The sequence below is a fragment of the Dendropsophus ebraccatus genome, chromosome 8 (assembly GCF_027789765.1).
Source record: "Dendropsophus ebraccatus isolate aDenEbr1 chromosome 8, aDenEbr1.pat, whole genome shotgun sequence".
Taxonomy (NCBI): Eukaryota; Metazoa; Chordata; class Amphibia; order Anura; family Hylidae; genus Dendropsophus; species Dendropsophus ebraccatus.
This window is the reverse complement of record NC_091461.1, coordinates 55,910,854-55,933,975: the sequence shown is the minus strand read 5'-3', so window position 1 is coordinate 55,933,975 and position 23,122 is coordinate 55,910,854. Positions and strand designations below refer to the sequence as shown.

At 45.6% G+C, this 23,122-nt stretch overlaps 1 protein-coding gene across 3 annotated transcripts; it reads right to left on the bottom strand.

The window, feature by feature from the left end:
• Positions 1-14,274: 14,274 nt before the first annotated feature.
• Positions 14,275-23,122, bottom strand: HNRNPH3 (heterogeneous nuclear ribonucleoprotein H3). Of its 3 annotated transcripts, none has more exons than XM_069980428.1 (12): positions 23,007-23,122; positions 20,580-20,668; positions 19,440-19,595; positions 19,214-19,357; positions 18,573-18,711; positions 18,019-18,200; positions 17,823-17,909; positions 17,210-17,322; positions 16,602-16,737; positions 16,403-16,519; positions 16,215-16,310; positions 14,275-14,551 (listed from the first exon to the last, which is right to left on the bottom strand). In XM_069980428.1, exons 2-12 carry the CDS (start codon positions 20,656-20,658, stop codon positions 14,469-14,471), a joined length of 1,332 nt encoding a protein of 443 aa, XP_069836529.1. In that variant the 5' UTR covers positions 20,659-20,668; positions 23,007-23,122; the 3' UTR covers positions 14,275-14,468. The 3 variants fall into 3 exon arrangements, with proteins under 3 accessions (XP_069836529.1, XP_069836526.1, XP_069836527.1); XM_069980425.1 differs by having other exon boundaries at positions 16,215-16,307; positions 23,007-23,089; XM_069980426.1 differs by having other exon boundaries at positions 16,215-16,304; positions 23,007-23,089.

The window sequence follows — 23,122 nt, the reverse complement described above, 5'->3', positions numbered from 1 at the left end:
GGTTGCTACTCTCTAAATGGCAGTCGCATTACCTCTCCCTCCTGGGCCGAATAGCATCGGTCAAAATGACCATACTCCCAAAGCTATTGTACCACTTTGAAACCCTCCCTGTTAGAGTCCCCCTGAAGGAACTTAAATCTGTTCAGTCCGCCTTATTTAAATTTATATGGGCAGCAAAGAGACATAGGCTCCCTAGGACAGTGATGATGAGTAGTAAGTCCCGTGGAGGCCTGGCAACACCGAATATAGTACATTACTATTGGGCAGCACACCTCCGTCGCATACCTTGTTGGACAAAATATCATGCTTATAACAAATGGATGCAGATTGAGAAGCTTTGGCTCGCTCCCTTCCATCCAAACTCCTTCTTGTGGAGTTCCTCGCCTCCTGCCTGGCCGGTGGGGCCTCTGCTGGGACCCATCCAATTTACTAAACATATTTGGTCCCTCTGTGCGGACAAATTTAAGTTGTACTCTAAAGCGTCCCCGTTAGTCTCCTTCCTACTTACACCGTCCTTTCCTCCTGGCTTGGAATCCCTGGTGGTACGTGTCTGGGGGGATGCGGGGTTATTTCAGTTTGCTGACGTGGTGGATCCGTTGTCGCGTACACTATTGCCTTTTGATAGACTTTCTGACAGATCGCACCTCCCCCGTTCTGAGGGCTATACTCATACATGCCTTCAGCATTTCATGAGGACGGTCATGGGATCTACCACGGTCTCCAAACCTACAGTTTTTGAGCAACTTTGCAGGACGGGCACATCCACCAGGGGTCTGATCTCGGACATATATCGAATTCTGGAGGCTGGTGGGGATGACGTGCCGGCCAGGCACAAATACATGGACAAATGGGAACATACACTATCCAGGACGATATCCCCTGAGTCTTGGGAAATTGTATGGAGCAGAGCGGCGAAATCTTCCATTTGTGTCACCTATAAGGAAGTCCATTATAAGCTTATCATGCAGTGGTACCATACCCCTGACTTACTGAACAAACTTAATAATTCCATCTCCCCTATTTGTTGGCGATGTGTTGGCTCGATAGGCTCTCTTTACCACATTTTTTGGTCCTGTTCGGGCATTCGGGGCTATTGGTCACGAGTTAACTCCTTACTCACGGAGGTACTTGGTACAAATTTACCCTTGGACCCCCTGGTCTACCTTCTTAAACTCACCCCTAAATCGTTGGGGAAGAAGCCTACTAAGTTAGCGCTTCAGGTTCTCTTGGCGGCCAAGACCCTGATTGCCCGTAACTGGAAGAAAACATCTTCCCCGTCCCAAACTGAACTGATCTCTAGAATAAAAGAGATGCACTCACTAGAACACCTTACTGCCTCTCTCAATAACAAGCTTCCCCTGTTCGATTCTATCTGGGCTCCCTGGGATGCATATTGTGCTCGGTCTGGATATACATGCTAAGCTGTGCTTCTCTCTGATCTAGCATGTTCCCCCTCTTTGCTCCTCCCTTTCCACTCCTCTGTCTGTCCCCCCTTTGTTAGTGTTTTGTCTTGTCGTGTCTCTTGTGGTTCTAGTATTTGTCGTCTGATCCGTTGTGTAGAATTTCGGACTGCTTGCTGAATGGTTAGCCCCTAGTTGGTTGGTGTCCCGTTGATGCCACCTGTATTAGTCATCAAGTGCGCCAAAGGCTGTGATACCTCTCTTTTGTGTATTTGAAGTTGTCATTGTATTCTAATCACCACCTCTGGTATAGTTGTGTATACCTCACTGTTTGAAAAACCAATAAATATTACAATTATAAAAAAAAAAAAAGAAGCCCCCTGCTCCAATCCTGGACCAAAGCATCTACCCCTGATGGAAAATCTATCGGGTTTAGAGAGAAGAACCTGTCTACCTGACGGTTCTCTCTCGAGGCAAAGAGGTCTGGCCAACCCCAAAGTTTCACTATCTGAAGCAACACAGATCTGTTCAGAACCCATTCGCCCTGGTTTAGATGAACTCTGCTGAGGAAATCCGCAGCCAAGTTCTCTGAGCCCTTCAAATGGAGTGCCAATAGGGAGCTGACCTTTCCCTCTACCAATCGAAAAATGAAGTGGCTGATCTGCATCAAAATCTTCGACCTTGTTTCCCCTTGATGGTTTAGATAGGCCACCACAGAGGAGTTGTCTGACATGATTCTTACATCTTTCCCTTGAATCTGAGGGAGACATTAGCATAAGGCGTAAAGTACTGCTCTCAACTCCCTCGCGTTCTGGGGGTCCCTGGCCTCTTCCTGATTCCAAACCCCTTGTAGGAGAAGAGACTCTGCGTGTGCCCCCCACCCTGAAGGGCTGGCATCTGTGGTGAGGAGAAAGAGGTTTTTCTTCACCCAGGGAATCCCTCCTGAAAGATTCTCTAGAGAGATCCACCACCTTAGAGACCTCTTTATGCACAGAGAAAGAGAAAAGGGAAGATCTAAAGACTGTCTGCTCCTGTCCCAAACCTGAGGAACCTGATGCTGTAGGATGCAAGAGTGGTATAGGGCCCAACTTACTGCCGGAATGGTAGAAGTCATGAGCCCCAGCACTGACATGGCTGATCTGATGGAAACTAAATCCTTTTTTTAACAAAGCTAAAACTCTTTTTCTCAGGTGATCTATTTTGTGTTGGGGAAGGAAACAGGACTGGGCTTTTGAATCTAGGATGATCCCTAGAAACTGACAAGTCTGGCTTGGTACAAGAGAGGATTTTTCTAGATTTACCTCCAACCTTAAATGAGAAAATATCCTCTGAACTATCTGAGTCTCCTGGACTAGTTCCTCTTTTGACTGGCTCACCATGAGGAAATCGTCCAGATAAGGAACAATGACAATCTTGTGTTCCCTCACATGGGCCATGACCTCTGCAATGATCTTCGTGAATACCCTTGGGGCTTGAGAGAGGCTGAATGGAAGGGCACAGAATTGGTAATGACAGATCTCCCCCTCTATCCAAACTGCCACTCTCAAGAACTTCTGATGATCTGCAAAGATTGGCACATGGTAGTACGCATCTTTGACATCCAAGGTCACCATAAAGCAATCCTGGGAGAGGTTTAGGACAGCGGACTGAACCGTCTCCATCCTGAACTTCTCGTAAAGAAGGTGCTGGTTCAAGGACTTCAAATTTATAATCGTGCGAAAGGTGTTGTTGGGTTTTCTTACCAAGAATAATGTTGAATAAAATCCCTGCCCCCTTTCCGCAGCAGGAACCGGAACCAGCACCTTCTTGACGAGGAGAGAACTGATTTCGCAGTGGAGAGCGGCAAATCTTTCCAGATCCTGACGAAGATCCGTAACCACAAACCGGTGACCTGGACCGGTATTTTTAAGGCATGCTTTATTGTGTCCCTTAACCATGAACTTAACCCACGAATGGGTGATTTTCTCCCATTCGTGGTGATACAGAGATAGCCGACCCCCCACTGGACCCCTGACGTCATTGTTTAGCTTCCTTCTTGTCAGACACTTTGGAGGAGAAAAGGAAGCCCTTGCCTTTCCCCTGTGGTTTCCAGTTCCTACTTTTTGACCCACTACTCTCTTGGAACTTCCCCTTACCCTTGCTCCGAAAGGGCCGTTTAGGGGGAGGGTTAATATTGGGGAATTTCTTTTTGTCTGAGGCCTTTTCCAAGATTTCGTCCAAGGCGGGACCAAAGAGTAACTGACCCTGACAGGGTATGGCACAACACTTAGATTTGGAAGTTGCATCTCCCCCATTCCAATCCTTCAGCTAAATAGCCCTGCGTGCAGAATTAGTGAGGGCAGAGGTTCTGGCTGCCAGTCTAGCGGCATCAACAGAAGCGTCAGCAAGAAAGTCCACAGCATTGTAAAAGGTAGAGAAAGCTTCTAATAATTCTTCTCTGGGGGTACCATCCTTGATATGGTCCTCTAATTCCTCCACCCAGACTCTTAAGAGATCTCGCAACTGAAGTGGCGGCAACAGTAGGTTTTAATATGACCTCCGATGACTCCCACCCCTTCTTTAGGAAACCCTCCGCTCTTCTATCTTTTAATAATCCTGTATTGTTAAAGGGAAGGGCAGTCTTTTTAGATATCTTAGATACTGGGGGATCCACACTCGGGGCTTTATCCCAGCAAATCGTTTCGTCTTCATTAAACGAATATTTACGTTTTAGTAGTTTAGGAACAAAAAATTTACGATCATGTTTCTTCCACTCAATTTCAATTATTGCAGAAATGTTCTTATGAATCGGAAACACTCTTTTACTTTTAGGAACTAATCCTGCAAACATTTTATGTTGAGTAGAAAGTTCTACTTTAGTCTCCTCTATGCCCATAGTGGTTCTGAGCACTTTTACTAATGAATCCACTGACTCAAATGCACATAGGGGTTTCCCGGCTAGATCTTCAGGAGAAGAATCAGCCGAACCTTCAACACTCCCCCTCCTCTTCCGCCTCTGAATCAGAAGCAGGAGCTAGATCAGTAGATCTAGAGGGAGCACTAGCTTTAGTAGATGTAGAGGATTTTATGGGATTGGTATTGGCTTTAATCTCATCCCGAATAATCCCCTTAATGTTCTTCATAAAGGATGGGGCCTCTTCCTGCATCACTTTAGTTAAACATTGATTACATAAGGACTTAAGAGTAATAAGACAGAAGGGGTTTTCTACACAAACATTCCTTCTTCTTCGAACTGCGAGAAGATTCCAGCTAGAAACAATGTATATCTATCTATCTATCTATCTATCTATATATACATACACAGAAAAAAACCACTGGGGAAAAAAAAACCCTCTCACCCAACCAGACACCTCTGATGTAGTGGTCTCCTGGGTTTGAACTTGGGCGCCTGAAGACTGGGCTGATTCCTCGTCCTCCATCCTGAGGTAATACAGCAAGGAGCAGCAGGCAGGGTAGCAGAGCAAAGAAAGCCACCGGGAACGCTGCTGGCACGGAGAGCTGGCTGTGGTCTTGACTCCATTGGCGCCTTCCTTAAATGGTCCCCGCACCAGTTAGCAAAAAGCGACTCCGCCCCCAACCTCACAGTGGCCGCCTACCCCCATAGAGAGCAGGCAACGGCCTTGCCGCCACCCGCCCACCGGAGCAGGCCCAGTCTCCTCTTACACCCCCCGGAACTCCCAAGGCCGTGCAAACATCCATCGACATGGCACGGCGGAAGTACGTGATCACGTGCGTGCGCACACGCTGACACCACCCGACCCCCAGAGCCTGCCGTGCGCGCGAGCCGACCGTCCACCGCTCCAGCCTACAGGAGGAAACAACGAGGGAACTGACCGAGCGAATGGGGGAGCTGGGCCAGCAGTACTCGGCGGCCTTCATATGAAGGACTTATACCGACAGGAATCACCCGGCACATGGTAAGAGGACCAACGGGAGACCCTCAGCTCTATATTCAAAAATAATCCTGGTGTATGTAGCAGTGCTCCTGCACCGCCATCTCCTGCTCGCCAGACAGGAAACTGAACTGGGGAGGATGGGAAGTCTGGCCTACTTATGGAAATTTCCTGGTGACTGTTTCCTGTCTGACGAGAAGGAAGTGGACGCTCTCTATGGGTGCTGTCATAGGGCGAGAAGCCCAACCTGGCCGGGATTTTGGACTTCCTACAAAGAGGACTAGAAAAAGGACTAAAACCGGCTACTTTAAAGGTACAGGTCTCAACTCTAGGAGCGTTATACGGTCATCCTCTAGCAAAGCATGCATGGATTAGATTTTTCAGGGCCATAGCTAAATTATGTCCTAGTATTTCTAACAAAGTAGCTCATTGGGACCCTAATACAGTCCTATCCTCTTTAACTAAAGCCCCCTTTGAGCCTTTGGCGGAGGCATCACTAAAGTTAATAACGCTTAAAACGGCCCTGTTGGTAGCAATCACATCAGCTAGGAGGGTGATTGAGATGATACATTTCTCGTCTGCTGAACCCTATGCTAAAATTTTATCGGGTAGAAATATACTTAGTCCAGCAGGAAGCCCGGGACTCTCCGCACGAGGGGCTGCAGCAGCTGGTCAAGCCAGGAGCACAGCCCCTCACACAGAGAGCCCCTGCCAGACACAATCGGTCTCATAGGGGGAGGAAACAAATTCTTTTGAGTTTTGGGTAGACCATACAATATAGACATGATAGGATTGTCAGGACATAGGTATTGTGCTTCCCTTTCTGTAATTACATTTAGTGCCACACCATCGTTCAACAGGTCCTGTACCTTTTTTATATTTTTCAGTGGGATTGCCTGACAATTTTTGATATACAGTACTATCCGCTAACATATTGTCTATTTGTGTGTTATATGTTTCATCGTCCATTACCACAATAAGTCCCCCTTTATCAGAATTCCTGATTGTGATATTTTTCAATTCTCCGAGTTCATCATATGCTTTCTTTTGTTTTTTTTTGTCAGATTATGTTGAATAGTAGTGTCCTTTATGTCCCCTGATAATTTGTCCAGTTCACGTAATACAACTTCCTGGAATCGATCCATTTGTGGTACTCTTGTTTGAACAGGATAATATTGGGGATTTTTATGCTTCTATAGAGCAGATCTGTAAGGTTGTTATCTGGTCTTCTCACTTTCTTTCGGCACTACTGTTTGGATCTTTCCTCTACTTCGGATGTCTCCTTTGGAAGGAAGGTCTTACAAGCTGTAGTCCCAACCTGAATTCCTCTCTGGTGGTGCTGTCATGTCAATGGGGAAAACTGTAGTTCCCTTACGTCCCACAGCGTCACAATAATGGGGGTATTCTTGCCCGTGTGTGCTAGGCAGGACTATGGAATTTTTACTAGTACAAATAAAGTTTTAATAATTCTAAGTAATTAGCCCCTCCTCCCTCTAGGATAAGAGGAGGTGGACCCCCCACAGCAGTGAGTTATTTTTTGTCCTTGTAATGGCAGGGCTGTTTTCCCTCCTCCCTCCCTACACTTCTATATTTCATTATTCTGTGTATGTTTTCGTTTCTTATCTCTGTGGGAGCTTCTTGTTCCTGAGGAGTGCTTTGGTGTCTGCAGCTCTGTTTTTCAGAGCTCCGGTGCTGTGGAACGTTCCACTGGGCCGGAAGTGACGCGTGTGACGTCATTTCCGCCTCTTGCGTGCGCTCCAAGACCGGAACTAGCCCGGCGTTCGTTTTCGGTCCGGGAGACAGGTGAGAGGTGCGGTTTTCTTCCCCTCCAGGTACATTCTCTTTCAGGTACCTGTGTTTCATGTGGGGAATCTAATCTTTGTACACCCGCCAGTGGGCGGAGCCTAAGTGGCGCCTTCTCTGTGTATTTAAACACTCACCAGGCTCTCACATCTTGCTGTCTCTTCTTGGAGCCAGCTGATGATTGCACTGCTGTGACTGTGTTGATTGGCCTCAACCTGACTGCACTCTTTCAGTAGGTGTTATATGCTGTTAACCCTTTGTGTTATATCCAGATTCTTATATACATGTTTTTCAGTCATGTCTAGAGAATCGTCTACCCGCAAGTCCGGCTCTAAAAGGCACCATCTGGCGTGTAGAGAATGTGAGACCCCGCTGCCGGATGACAGCGAATTTACAACCTGTGAGTCTTGTCGCCCCAAGATTCAGGTAGGACAGACACTATATGTCTTTGTTGACGAAAATCCACCATCAGCAGGTACAAAAATTATTTTCTTCCAAGGGAAAGATGAGCCCACTATTCAGGATGTGATTATTTGGGTCAGCGACCTGGTACACAATTCTGTCAACAACCTAAAAGAATCCCTGACTCAATCCAGGTATTAAAAAAAAAAAAGAGTTTTTTTTATAATTTTTCCTCCTTGCTGGGCCAAGAGTAATGGTATTTCTTTGCCTTTAGGAAAAGGCCCAGAAGAGAATATGAATCTCCTTCAATGTCTGTAGAAGGATATAGAGTTTTGGATGAAGTGTTTTCTTCTGGTTATGAAGATGAAGAGGAAGATAAGGAGAAGGAGAAGGAGAAGGAAAAATTCCTTTTCAATTCTGAAAATATTCTCAAGCTAGTGAGATTAGTCAGGGCATATACTCGGCCTGATAATGAAGAACCTTCCTCCTCCAAAAATACTAAGGTGTTTAGAATGGATGAATTCATTACGGATTTGATTAAATCCGAATGGAAGAGGCCTGATAAGGCCCCCTCCATCAGCAAGAGATTCTGGAATCTTTTTCCTGTGGATGAAGAACAATTTGAATCCTGGACTGAGCCTCCTAAGGTGGACATGGCTATTGCCAAATTGTCCAAAAAGATTATAGTCCCTTCTGATGACGGTTCAAGTCTCAGAGATCCCATGGATCGCAGGGTGGAAGCATCTCTAAGGAGAGCCTATTCTGCAGCAGTGGCCCAAGCTACCATAGCAGTTTCCAACCACGAAGTCACAAAAGCTATGAAGAAATGGTTGGACCAGATTCAGGACGATATAGATTCAGGAGTGGATAGGGACAGCATCCTATCATCTTTTAACAAAGTCGGTTTAGCTATGGATTACATCTCCGATTCTGCTTCACATCAAGCCAGACTTGCCTCAAGGTCTATGGCACTATCATCGGCGTCCAGGAGAGCATTGTGGTTGCGCCCCTGGCCTGGGGATAACCCATCTAAATTTAATATGTGCAATTTGCAGTTTTCTCTAGGCCGACTCTTCGGTTCTGAACTAGATTCCCTAATGATGGACCTTTCTGATAAGAAAGGAAAATCTCTCCCTCCTGTTAAAAAGCCCTTTCGTCGCAGACAGGAAAGGTCACCCCCTAGATATAGACAATATCGATTTCGAGGAAGAGGCAGAGGATATGGAGGATACAGAAAGGGAGGTTCCTCCAGAGGAGGAAGGTCCTCCCCCAAATGAAAGGATTTCTGACGTCAGGCTTCCGGTGGGGGGGTCGCCTGTCGCATTTTTTGCCCGAATGGGAGAAACTAATAAAAGACACATGGGTAATAAATGTAGTCAGGAGAGGTTATTTTCTATCCTTAGAGCCTCTGCCACCGAGAAGATTTCTCGTGTCCTCTCGTCTTTATCCCGGGAAACAAGAGGTGTTGGAACAATCGATACAGGATCTAATTCGGATGTCAGCCTTGGAACCTGTCCCACCAGAGGAGAAAGGGTTAGGGGTTTACTCCCCTGTCTTTTTAGTCCCAAAGCCATCGGGAAAGAACAGGTTAATCATAGATCTAAGATATTTAAACAAATTCATGAAAAAAGACAAGTTCCGCATGGAAACAATAAAATCGGTAAAGATGATCTTAAACAGAGGAGATTATATGGCGTCCCTCGATTTGAAAGACGCATACTTTCATGTTCCAATCTTCAAAGAACACAGGAAATTTCTTCGCATTGCAGTACACATGGGACGTCACATTGTACATCTTCAGTTCAAGGTCCTCCCGTTTGGAATTACTTCAGCCCCATTCGTATTTACGAAGGTAGTGTCCTCTGTGGTGGCAGTCCTAAGGACTCAGAACATAACCATTGTACCCTACCTAGACGACTGGCTTATCATAGCCAGATCTCTAGGTCAGCTAAATCAAGACGTAGCTTGACTCAGGGCACTCAGAGCTGCCGCAAACTGGGGTCTCTTCACCTGACTGCATGGAGGCTGATCGGTCCTTATTAAGGGCTAAAGGGTTTTCTAGCAGAGTGGTTGACACACTTGCACATTCTAGAAGTGATGCTACCAATAAATCATATGCTAGAGTCAGGAGAATCTTCCAATCTTGGTGTTCTCCCAGACAGATAGACCCCAGTAACCCTTCAGTCCCTCAAATCCTCGAGTTCCTACAAGATGGGTTCGATAAGGGATTATCACCCAGTACCCTGAGGGTTCAGTTGGCAGCGCTATCAGTTTTTCTACAAAAGAAACTTTTACAGATTCAAGAAGTGAAGAATTTTACCAGGGCAATTACCCGGTTACGTCCCAGGGTCTGTAGACCCGTGAATCCGTGGGACTTATCTCTAGTATTAAAAGCCTTAACCAAAGAACCTTTCGAGCCCCTACAATCTTCATCTCTTAAGATGCTTACCTTGAAAACCGTAGGAGAATTGCAGGCGTTTGCCCCTACAGAACCCTATACTACCTCTTTTGAAGACAAGTTGCTTCTAAAATATTTGCCAAATTTTACTCCTAAGTATCCGTCCTTCTTCAATTTAAACCAGATGATTTCCATATCTAGATTTCCGACTGAGATGACTGCAGAGGATCCAGACCTAGAGACCTTAGATGTCGTCAGATGTCTGCGAATCTACCTTGACAAGACGAAGGACTTTAGACAATCGGAAAATATGTTTGTCGCATTTATGGGACGTAACAAAGGCAAGAAGGCCTCTAAGCCGTCAATCTCGGGATGGATGTCGGAATGTATCAACATCCGCTACGCTTTAAGCGAAAGAGATCCTCCAGAATTTACCAAAGCTCATTCCACCAGGGCCATGGCGGCTTGATGGGCTGAAAGGGCTCTCATACCCTTAGAGCAAATTTGTTTGGCAGCAGCTTGGACTACGCCAAGAACCTTTTTCAAACATTATAGAATGGGAAGTGAAACTTCAGATTTTTCTACTACAGTAGTAAATGCAGCCTTTCAACAAGCCCACCCTTAGAGGTTTAGGGGTACGTGCTAAATCCCCATTATTGTGACGCTGTGGGATGTAAGGGAAGCTTACATTTGAATGATAATGTGTTTTCCCTTAGTCCCCACAGCGTCACAACTTCCCGCCCTTTATATCTTCTGTTTTTCTGTACTTTATAAATAACTCACTGCTTTGGGGGTTCACCTCCTCTTATCCTAAAGGGAGGAGGGGCTAATTACTTTGAATTATTAAAACTTTATTTGTACTAGTAAAAATTCCATAGTCCTGCCTAGCACACAGGGGCAAGAATACCCCCATTATTGTGACGCTGTGGGGACTAAGGGAAAACACATTATCATTCAAATGTAAGCTTACTCACCGGTAATGTAGTTTCCCAGAGTACATGACAGCACCATTACATTCCCACCCTTTAAAATTCTGCTTCTCACTAGGTGATCACTTAGGGGTGTTTTAGAAGTTAACATAATACATATAGGGAGTAAAATATATAGGGGTTTCTGTTTAACGGGTAATATGTATAAATGATGGCTATACAATTATGTTTTCATGTTCTTGGTATTGTATTCTTTACATATGCGTGATTAAACTTATAAGGCTCTTTTAAAGGGGTATTCCCCCCAAGAGCTAAAAAAATGTAATGCTCCCAAACCTAGCTGGCCTTACTCACCAAGTTTCCCTGAGTATTTTGAGACGTCTCCCATCTTTCTAGCTGTTGCCGTTCCTGAGTTACAAACTTTTTCTAAAACATGGTCTATATCCAAGATAGGAAACTACATTTCCCATCATGCAATGCCTATGCCTGATGATGGTGAAGTAGCAGAGCTGAGACAATGAAGGAGACAGTGTAGAGATGGCGGTGTCGGTGTAGCAAGCCTGAGCTGGCGGTGTAGCAAAGCTGAGTTGGAAGTGACGGCGTAGCAGAGCCGAGTTGGCGGGGACGCCGGTGTAGCAGAGCCGAGTTGGCGGGGACGCCGGTGTAGCAGAGCCGAGTTGGCGGGGACGCCGGTGTAGCAGAGCCGAGTTGGCGGGGACGCCGGTGTAGCAGAGCCGAGTTGGCGGGGACGCCGGTGTAGCAGAGCCGAGTTGGCGGGGACGCCGGTGTAGCAGAGCCGAGTTGGCGGGGACGCCGGTGTAGCAGAGCCGAGTTGGCGGGGACGCCGGTGTAGCAGAGCCGAGTTGGCGGGGACGCCGGTGTAGCAGAGCCGAGTTGGCGGGAACGCCGGTGTAGCAGAGCCGAGTTGGCGGGGACGCCGGTGTAGCAGAGCCGAGTTGGCGGGGACGCCGGTGTAGCAGAGCCGAGTTGGCGGGGACGCCGGTGTAGCAGAGCCGAGTTGGCGGGGACGCCGGTGTAGCAGAGCCGAGTTGGCGGGGACGCCGGTGTAGCAGAGCCGAGTTGACGGGGACGCCGGTGTAGCAGAGCCGAGTTGGCGGGGACGCCGGTGTAGCAGAGCCGAGTTGGTGGTGATGCGGGCGATTGTGAGGGGCGGAGCTAGTCACGGGCAATTGCAGGGGCGGAGCTAGTCGCGGGCGATTGCGGGGCAGAGCTAGTCGCGGGCGATTGCGGGGGGCGGGGCTTGCTGTGGGCGATCAGGGGGGGTGTGCCGCGGGTGAGTGCGGAGGCTATGCTGTGGGTGAGTAAGGGATGCCACGGGTGATGGGGGGGGGGGGGGGGGAGGCGGTCGGTTGTGGGGCGGGGGCTGTGTGCTGCGGGTGAGTGCTGGACGGTGCGCCCGGGAGGCTCTGAACACATGGGGTGAGCGGGTGGCTGCTGTTAGAGAGGGATGCAGTCACAGCTGCCCGCTAATCACTGTCTCCCTCTGTAACAGCAGCCACCCCATCGGTGTTCTCAGTCACTTCACTATGCTGGGACTGAGGACACGTGATGTCGACACGGAGGGTGGGGGCCAGGAGCAGGGAGCGTGTCGGGTTGGACTGAGGTCTGATGATTCTATGCAATCAGTGGGGGTGAATGCAGCTCGATAACAGCAAAACTGTGCAGAATCCATACTAACTTTATATTGGAAAGATACGGGTGGGCAGCGTATTAATGCAAAAATAATTTTGTGGGAAATAGCCTTTTTAAGTCTCTCATTCACTGAGGGAGGAGAGGAGGGCCTTTCCTTTTATTCTCCAGGTTTCCTGTCCCTGGGGGGCAGAGTCCCTCTCTCTGGTGGTACTGTCATGTACTCAGGGAAACTACATTACCGGTGAGTAACTATGGTTTTCTTCTTTCCTCAAATAGTTTACAATTAAAACCAAATATGCTCAGATTCGATATTCTCATTCTATAACAGTTTGCAATGTTTATTCTATGTTTCTGATAGTATAGTAATACAAGAGTAACTTGTTAGTATTCAATCTGTTATTTTCAAATTAATTGGCATTGTACATTTGATTTATTCCCTGTTGCGCTGTCCCAAAAACTGACAAAAGGTGTGCTGTTTCTGGAAGAAAGCGACCATGTTTCTTGTAAACCTGAATAAACCCTAAGGCTATATTCACACATCGTATTTTGGTAAATGTAGCCAAAATCAGAAGTGGGACAAAGAACATTTTTAAATCAAAAAGATTTGCATTTTGTGTTTACAACCCACTGATTTTGGTGAAAAAAAAAAAAAAAAAAAAAATTTATATATACACTGGCCAAAATACAGTTAAGTAAACATATCCTAAAAGTGACAATGCTGGCAGAATTTGCTGCATTTCACAGCTCCAACTAGCTTCAGCAGTTGTACAGTCACCTGTGCAAACGGTTTCGTCTGACCAACTTCAGTAATATTTTCGTCATACCACAGAATGGCTGCACATTCTATTTATTCAGGGGAACACTTTACCTCTGTTCTTGTGATCAGTGGGTGCCCTAATTGTCAGACCCCCACAAATGAATAGGAGATAGTTGCTTTAAGGTCACAATTTTAAAGGTTACTTAAATATGTTGTAAGTTTGTGATAAAGATTTAGTCTGGTTAGTCACACTTTTTTTCTTCGGAAAATGCCACTCATGTCAAAGCCAAAAGTGCATCTGACAGGTAGGACACATTCTTGCTTCCTTTATTTTACCCATTACTTTGAATTCACTTCTTGTTTTTGTCTCAGTCTGCAGTATGAAACCACCATTAGGAAACCATAAAACCATACAAATGACACTGCCATTAAATGGAGAATTTTTGCTGTATTGGTGTAACCCCATTTAAAAGGGGTTATTCTGAAAGAGGCTCTTTGGGGAGACTGCAAGTGTGAGGGGGGGGGGGGGGGGGGGGGGAGTATTTGAGAAGATATGTGACATGGGGCTTGGGGACATTTTCCCCTCGGAGGGTCCACAGTCTGTATGTTTGCGTTTCTTTTTTACTCTATTTTTGAGAATTTGAAGGGCGGGAGGGGGGGGGGGGGTTGTTTACTGAGTTGTGTGTAACTTGGAATGTCTTGTTTAAAAATGAAAAATGGAATTAAAAAAAGGTTATTCAGGATTGGACAGTCATCACACCTGTTCTCAGCTTGTGTGTGGGGTATCAGAACTTAGCTCCATTTATTTACAACTATGCTTTCATCACACACACGAATATTGGCACTGTTTGTAGAGCAAGTGTCGGAATTGTGACTTACCGATAATTTTGTTATATGGGTGCTGTCATAATTGGACGTAGTGAAAACAGCTGTTTTATCTAAACCTGGATAACCATTTTAAGTGTCCCACAAAAGTGTGTAAACTATTCATAGAAATAAAGTATCAGGCATCACCTTAAAGCACTAATTTAACACTCCATGATTATAAAAAAAATTTATTCCAAGTCAATGTTTGCATTCAAACAAATGAAATCCTACAGTAACAATGTCCACTGTACTCAGCTCACTAAAAAATTTAAGATCAACGTCCTTGTACAAATTCTGTACAAGAGCTAAACACAAAAACATAACTAATAAACTGCGTCTTTCACAAATGTAATTGCAACAAAGCATTTAATATAATCCACGCCATCCAGCTGTACCCATGCCCTCGTGCTGTCCAAAGTAGCCTCCGCTGTTCCCTGAATTTCCCCTTCCTGGGAGGAAAAAAAAAAAAAAAAAGTTTACTTAACATATCATGTAAACATGTTACAATTATAGTTATAGTTACAATTATTAGAACAACAATTCCTAGAACATCCATTCCAGCACCAAATGTGATACTCTCCTTGCCCAATCACTGGCCTCCATGCCTAACCCATGAAGTAAACAGGTATCGGGACATAGCTGAACAAGTGAGTATGCTCATGCCTAGCTGGTAGTGTTTTAAATAAAAAGACCCGCACACAGGTTTTTAACTGGAATTTCGTATAAAAGCCAGAGTGAGTGTTAACTCTTATTTTTCCCTTTAGGTAGGCCTGGTTCAGTCACTGCCCAGCAGATGTGATACCACATAGCCATCACTAAGGAGTTAAACTATTGACACTTTCTGATCCATTCCTGGCTTTGCATTAAATTGCAAGTAAAACATGACAGGCATGTCAGACCTGAAACCTATTTTCTGCATACAACAAGGTGGCAGCACAGTTAATTTTCAGGGTACACTTTATATTGGCTTATGATATATTCCTTTGACCTAAGAGTTATATATTAAAAGTACTTGGTAGATTTTTTCAGCAACAATTCCAAAGACATAACATGTTCCACTTAAATTTTTTTTTTTTTTTTTTTTTTTTTTTTTTTAGGGGAAACCCACACCATCTCTGTTAGAAAGGGCATGTCATGGCTAGCAACATCCACTAGTTTAAAGAGGACCTGTCACCCCCCGTGCTGGGGTGACAGGCTCCCAACCCCCCATAGAGCCCCCTATACTTACCTGATCGTTCCCGGGTCCCGCTTCTTGATCCGTTCCAGTGACGAAGATTTCAGCGCCCGAAGCCCGGCGCTCAGAGAATGGAGCGTTGGACTCACCATTCATTCTCTATGGGCATCGGACTCCTCTCAGGAGCGCACGCGCCAGGCTTCGGGCGCTGAAATCTCAGTCACCGGACCAAGAAGCTGGACCCGGCACGATCACATAAGTATAGGGGGCTCTAGCGGGGGGTCGGGAGCCTGTCACCCCGGCACGGGGGTGACAGGTTCCCTTTAAGTAGAGATTGTGCACTACATGTAGATGAGATTTTTAAACCACCAGTCAGATGTTGACAGACTTCCAGTGCAGATTTGGCAAAGATCTGGTATCTAGTCTAAACAGTGTTGCACTATACATTATCTTCTCTGGCACTCCAAAAGACAAATGCATAGAGTATGCCACTTGACCTACCCAGGCAGGAGATTTAGGGCCCCTTCTGGAGATAGCGGAGGATCCCAGAGGTTGGACACTGCAGACACTTATGTCCCATCCTGTGGATAGGAGTTTTAGGGACTGGTACACCCCTTTATTAAAGTGATAAACAGGGACTGCAGGGATGTATGACACTGTCGCTACTTTGCCAACTACTGTCCTGTGATATGAGTAGCAGATTGAATACCATCCTTTGCAAAGAGTTTGAAATCCAAAGCCTAATGTGCTCATCACAGTATTATCTGCTGTAACACAAATGGTGCCAGGGGACCTAAGGTCTTTAAAGGGCCTTAAAATCCACATTTCTTTGCCATGTCTTTACAAGTTCGCAGTTTCCAGATTGAAGTGCATAAAAATGAAAATAGAAGCTTCACATTGAAAAAAAAAAAAAAAAAAAAAAAGTCAATGACAATTACCATATCCACCGAGACCATCAGGATTTGCATAACATCCACTGTAGTTTCCCGTCATGCCCATTCTTCCGACAGCACCATAGCCTGCCCCATCTGCTTCTCCGGTTGAAAAGAAAAAAAATAAAAATTATAAAGCAACTGTAGGCACACACAAAACCTGTATACTTTAAGTGGTTTGGCACATAAATTACCTAGTGCCTCTCTACCATAGCATCCCATTCCTGTACCCATTCCGGCACCCATTCCAGCACCCATTCCAGCACCACCACCAGCGGTTGAATTCAAGAATAACTCAATATACCGATGTTCTGTAAGGGAAAAAGAAACCTGAGCATTTGGGCTGTAAATGCTTATATAGCTAGCCTATGCTTAATGGATAATTTTACATACGCATATTGTTTTTGTCTTTAGACATGGCTGCTACAGCATCTTCATGGGTTGCAAATTCAACATCAGCTTCTCCAGTGGCCCTTCCATCTGCTCCAATGTCAATATGAACTCTGATTGGTGTAAGTGGAGAGAAGAACTACAAAAACAGAGAAAGACTGTTAGAAACAAAAAACCATTACCTACATAAATGCATGACTCTCCACCCGTATATTTTATTTATCCCTCCACAGCTCAAGTCCAAGACCCTAACAATTTTTTCCCCTTTTGGATAATCAGATGGTGGCCTATGGTTTACTATTGTTTGCTATAAACAAAGGCGCTTTCCATTTGGGAGAATTTAAAAGCCCCATTTTCTGCTTTACATACTTGGGCAAAACCACACCAGAAAAGAGACATCTAAACAGTTTTGATCACTCAGGGTCTGAATGGTCAGACAGTGACCAATCGTTAGAACGAGCCAGAAGCACAGACCCTCCCCTAGCTTGGTGTCATGTGAGAAGAGAGCCTCATGGTCAGCACGGTTCTCTCCATCTGAACACACAGACACTGGCCGATAAACGTGACACGACTGAAGTTTTTCGGTAACAGGTACACACACACACACTTACATTGGCAATATCACTTTCAGTGGCACGGAATGGTAATCCCCGCATATGAACAAAGTGCCCACTGTGGAAGCCTGAGCCCGCATCCCCAGCTCCAGGGTAACCTTGAGGCATGCCTAAAAAACGAAATACACAAAACTTAATTTCAGTAATAGATTAGAAAAAATACCCATAGCCCCTCACTATGGTTAACAGCAGAGTTTAGCACACAATGTTCTCTAAAAGCACTATTGTAATATCACACACTAAAAAATTAAGCAACATTACTACATTAGAACTGGAGATCACCAGACTGTTCTCCAGAATAAAGCAAATATAAAAAATGTTTGTTTGTGTGTGAAAAATCTGGAGACACTTTTTTTTTTCTAACACAGAGTATGGATATCAGTCAATAAAGTCAGGCTCAAGAGAGGGTGGGGGAAGGGACCTTTAAAGATTTACAAGTGCTATAAAATGACAGAGAAGGTATGTCAATAGGCCTAGTCAGTAGAAGTCAATAGATAGGTCTTGCATAAATGTGCAATAAACCTTGCTCTGCAGTCACTTTGAAGCCAGGCTATTTATTTTCAAACATGGCATTCATATTCAACAATATATACTGCCATCTTGCTCATACCTCTGCCTTCTCTGAGCCGATCATCAAAACCATCTGCTCCATAGCCATAGTTGTTGTATCCACTGTACTCATCAAATCCACCATAACCTATAATAGACAATATAACAATTTTAAATGGCTAGTTAAAGTTGTTAGAAATTGGAAAATAAAAGTAGTTTTGAAGTAATACTGCAAGTGCAACTTTTTTCTTACTTACCACCCCCATAGCCACCACTACCACGCATGCGGTCATACATGTTACCGCGGCCAGCTCCATAATAGGCCCCACGGCCTCCCATTGGTCTGTCGTATGGGCCAGGGCGCTGTCCCATCATCCTTCTTGGCGGATCATATGACGATCTAATTTCACTTCTGCTGCTTTTAAATATTTCAATGTATCTATGCCAGAGTTGTATGAGAAAAATAATGTAAGTAAGGCTCAAATATAAAAAAAAGTAGCCTACCTCTAAAAATAAATAAATAAATATCTATATAGTGGCTCCATTGAATGTAATAGCAATATTTTTGGCATCTGTTCAACAGTTTTAAGAGCTCAGAAAACGGAAAGCGAACTTGCAAAGAAAGCATTTGAAGAGAAAATTAGTAGATACCACTTTGCATTGTTTTATTGACTGCAAATAGATGTATTTAAGAGTATAAAATAAAAATCAAAGTCAAAAACCCCCACCCCACCACCATGGAGCCCAAAAAATAATAAATAAAACATAAAACAAAACAGAAATGTAACCATCCCGTTCTGTCCATCCCCACCTGTGCCCTATTCTTTCCTTGTGTTTCCCCAGAGCATTTTCTGCTATCTCCTTTGAAGCAAACTGCACGAAGGCCTCCCCTGTGCTTCTCCCCTGGTAGTCCATCGTCAATGTTATCCCATTTGGCAGGATTCTCAACCCTTTAACCCAAGGACAAATAACCCCATTAAGGGGAACAGTGTTAAAGGCTGCAACAAACCCAACTTAACAATACTAACAACTTTATTAATCCCAATAGCCTAACATCAGCTCACATATATGCTTTGTTCCCGCCACCCCGCAATGATAGCATGTGGGGCTCATTTACACAATGCAATTCCCTCTCAGTGTTTGGTCATTTATTCACTTCATTACAAAACTGATCCCAGCAGTGAAGTAAAGCTTTTTAAAATAAAAGTTTTTTCCTGCTGCTCGGATCAGGTCTTGTTTTTAAATTAGGAAAACCCTGACATGTAATCTGCTAGTGTAAATGAGCCGCTCAAACCATTTCCCATATTTATGACACGTTAGGCTTCTTGCTTAGCATATAACCGTACTATGGATTCTGCACAATAAAGAGCTGTTTAGATTTAGGTCCTAATTAACATTCAAGACTGAGCTAGGAAAAAAAAAAAAATCCAAGTATTACGGAACTACAGGTACCTGAGAAAAACTGCACAATTTCTTCCTTGCTGCAGCCAAATGGAAGTCCTCGAAGTCGCACAGTCCCATCTGTGTCGGCCTCGGCCTCACTGGAACTGTTATGTTTCAAAACCCATTCCATCTCTGTATTATTTGACTTGAAAACTGAAATGGTAAGAGTGAGTTAAAAGCTCCTCCAATAAATGGTCGAGTCTCTATGGAGCCGTAATAAGGGTGAGCTTCTTACCTTCAATGTACCTGTGGCCCATGTATTTGCGGTCTTTCTCCAATGCTTTTTTGAGGTCATCTTCTGTTTCCAGTACAATGAATGCTTCACCACTAGGACGGCCTTCCTTGGAAATTGTGAAATGAATGCCAGCCACTCCATCAGCAATGCCACAATCTACAAATCAAACAAAAGGCTATAAGTGCATGAAACCATTTTAAAGGGGTTGTCCGGCGCTAAAAAATTATTCACAGAATAACACACATTACAAAGTTATACAACTTTGTAATGTATGTTATGTCTGTGAATGGCCCCCTTCCCCGTGTCCCACCCCCCACCCCACCCGTGTACCCGGAAGTGTGGTGCGCTATACTCACCTGTCACGTGCCGACCACGGTCTCCGATACTCAGCAGTGACGTCTTCTTCGGGCGGCCGGCGGATCTTCCCGAGTGCCGGCCGCCCTCTGCAGCGTCATCCGAAGCTCAGACGCAATTGGCTGAGCATAACTGTGCTCAGCCAATCGCGGCTGATGACGCGGCCACGTCATCAGCTGCTCAGCTGCGATTGGCTGAGCACAGTTATGCTCAGCCAATCGCGGCTGAGCTTCGGATGACGCTGCAGAGGGCGGGCGGCACTCGGGAAGATCCGCCGGCCGCCCGAAGAAGACGTCAATGCTGAGGATCGGAGACCGTGGTAGGCACGTGACAGGTGAGTATAGCGCACCACACTTCCGGGTACACGGGTGGGGGTGGTGGGACACGGGGAAGGGGGCCATTCAAAGACATAACTTTGTAATGTGTGTTATTCTGTGAATAATTTTTTAGCTCCGGACAACCCCAGGTAGAAATTTTAAAAAGTAACTAAATTATCAAAATATGTATAGCAGCCTCTTCTATGCCACCCACACATTATATTTGTGCTGTGCAATGTAACCACTGCTCTGATCAGAAAAGCAAGCTTTATGGATTACTTCTGTGTATAGATGGGGTATAGTTTCACATTTGTTTAAAAAAAAAACACAAAACAGATTACTTAGAAGCCCTGGCGAGAATACACAATGGCTGCATACTTTCCATACAATTATAGTTTGAAGCAAAATGTCAGTGATTAAGTCACAGCATAAGAATCCCTTCACAAAACAAACATCCGCATTGTGTTACCTGAGAAAAACTCCAGGACCTCCTCCCGTGTGCAGGACCATGGTAGGCCTCGAACTCTCACAATGCATTCATCCGACATGGTTACAGCTCTGAAGACAAACGTACATGTTAGGAACAAGTCACTAAAGTATTTGGCTTTGTCACCTGTCATCTGCCTGGCAGATCTACAAAACAAAAGCTGCAAATGCTGTTTATTACTCACCGGGCAGCACTGCAACATTTAAGTGCCTCAACTTAGGAGGAAATGAGGAACTGAGAACTATCCTGACGAGCGAATACAATATTATGAGTTATAAGTGCTGCTGTATAATCCCCTAGGATATACCCATTTGATTCTTATGGTGTGCGTTTACACAGGCAGATTTGTCTGACAGATTTTTGAAGGCAAAGCCAGGAACAGACCATAAACAGGGAACAGGTCATAAAGGAAAGATTGAGCTTTCTCCTTTTATTAAATCCATTTCTGGCTTTGGCTTCCAAAATCTGACAGATAAATCTGCCTGTGTAAATGCACCATTAGAAGCAGGATCTCTGCACTTTGCACCCATTGTGGGCTTAGTGGGCCACATAAACATAGCACATTGCTTACATTTTGCATATGCGCTGGGATGGCTCCTGACGTGTAGAGCATTGATCAGGTCCTCAGGTTTCCTGCATACATTGGCAGATTTTCCAAACGATAACGCTGACTTTCCTACATGAACCAACCGCATCTCAGCTTTCATGTCACCAATTGTTCTGGTAAAGTGAGCGCTGCACTGTGATTGGTTGCTATGGGCAGGGCTATATAGCATCGTACAGTAAGAGGTTGTTACCCAGGGAATCACAGCTCAGCTTTCAACCAGAGCTCATTAATATATGAAAGCTGATCCGACTGACCTTAAGGGGCAAGTTTGACTACTTTATTATGTTTCCACTGACGCCCTGGATTTTTACATTCAGCTGGAGTATCCCTTCAAATACCCCCCCCCCCCCCCCCCCCCAAATGTAGATGCTGTGTTAAAAGGGTAGACACAGATCAGCCACATACACCACATCCAGTCTGTGTATTAGCGGTGGTAACAATGATCACACAGACAACACCAACCACCCCGGCTGCTAGACAACCTCCCTAACATTGGTGACTACCTGGAGAGCAGCACACAGCATGGAGCCTGCAGCTTCCTTGTGGCATTGTCCCCAAACACACAGAGTGCCACCTGCACCAGTATAACAGGACTCTCTGCAGCTGCTCTCTACTCTGGATAGTGGGCCCCATTACACCAACAGATTATCTGACAGATTTTTTTAAGCCAAAGCCAGAAATGCATTTGAAAAGAGGATAAATCTCAGTCTTTCCTTTTATGACCTGGTCTCTGTTTATAGTCCATTCCTGGCTTTGGCTCAAAAAATCTGTCAGATAATGTGTTGGTGTAATAGGGACCTAAGTCCCAGCTGTTGTAGAAGGCTTCCTGGGTATATCCTAAGCACAGGCCATTGATATGTGGGGGCTCCTGCGGCTCTGCTCCCATTGAAGTAAATGGAGCACTACACACTTCCCTTTTTTGCTACAAGAGTGCCTGGTGTCCGCCCCAGCAAAGACACTGAGGACCTATAACGCCTTTAAGGGTGTGTTCACACTACAGGATCTGCAGAAGATTTGATGGCACAGATTAGATTCAATGCAAATCTGAAACTTCAGATCTGCTGCAGATCCTGTAGGTGTGAACTTACCCTGAGACATGTGCTGGCCTAGTACCATGGTAAGAGCACAGTATAGAGAGCAGAGCTCCCGACATAGTCCTATAACACTAGTGTCCTCATCACAACATCTGGAGACGCATCTCTACACAACAATGCCAAAGCCGCAGACAAAACGCAACCACCATCTCAGGGAAGCAGATACCAGAATTCAGAGGATCGGCCTATCAGACGGCCAGATGCACCAGCAGCGCTGAGCCCCATTCACACGTTACTGATGATAACCGCACAGTGACCCGCGGAGCCCGCACGGTGAGGATGAGCAGGGTCACGCTTTGCCATAATAGCCCCGTGTACACACTACATCTATGTGCGGCAGTGTGGGAAGCCGTCCGTGTGACCGGAAGCAGCGAGGCCGCCTCCCCGCCATTGTCTGCAGCCCGGCGGCCTCCGCTCCTGCACCCGCCCGCGCTCCGCACACGTTGTCACCGCTATTGTACTACAAGAAAGCACAAAATGGCGGCGGCTGCGGCCTGTACATCACTGCGCCACACACACGGCAGCGCCCAGCCCGATACTGAGCGTCACGGGGAGACCACGAGCACACAGCCAACGGCCCGAACACGGAGCGAGCGGAAATCCTCGATAAAGCTTTCCCCTATTACCCGGGACACTAGCGAGATGATGATGGCGGCGGCGCCCGGTCCTTCCCTTTAGTCCACCTGAGGCCGCCGGAGAGTCACTTACCTGACGTGGGAGCGGACGGTGTGGAGACTGGAGGAAAGACTGGAGGAGCGCCGGGCGTTCCTTTCATACACACACCACTCGTGGGGCGAGACGCTGTGCGTGCTGACGTCAAAACC

Coding starts and splice junctions, on each gene's coding strand:
- HNRNPH3 (XM_069980428.1), bottom strand. CDS start 20,658: ATGTCGGATGAATGCATTGTGAGAGTTCGAGGCCTACCATGGTCCTGC. Junction 16,738..17,209: donor CTGAAAGTGATATTGCCAAT/GTAAGTGTGTGT, acceptor CTGTTTTTGTAG/TTCTTCTCTCCACTTACACC. Junction 16,311..16,402: donor CTATGGTAGAGAGGCACTAG/GTAATTTATGTG, acceptor TTTCAACCGGAG/AAGCAGATGGGGCAGGCTAT.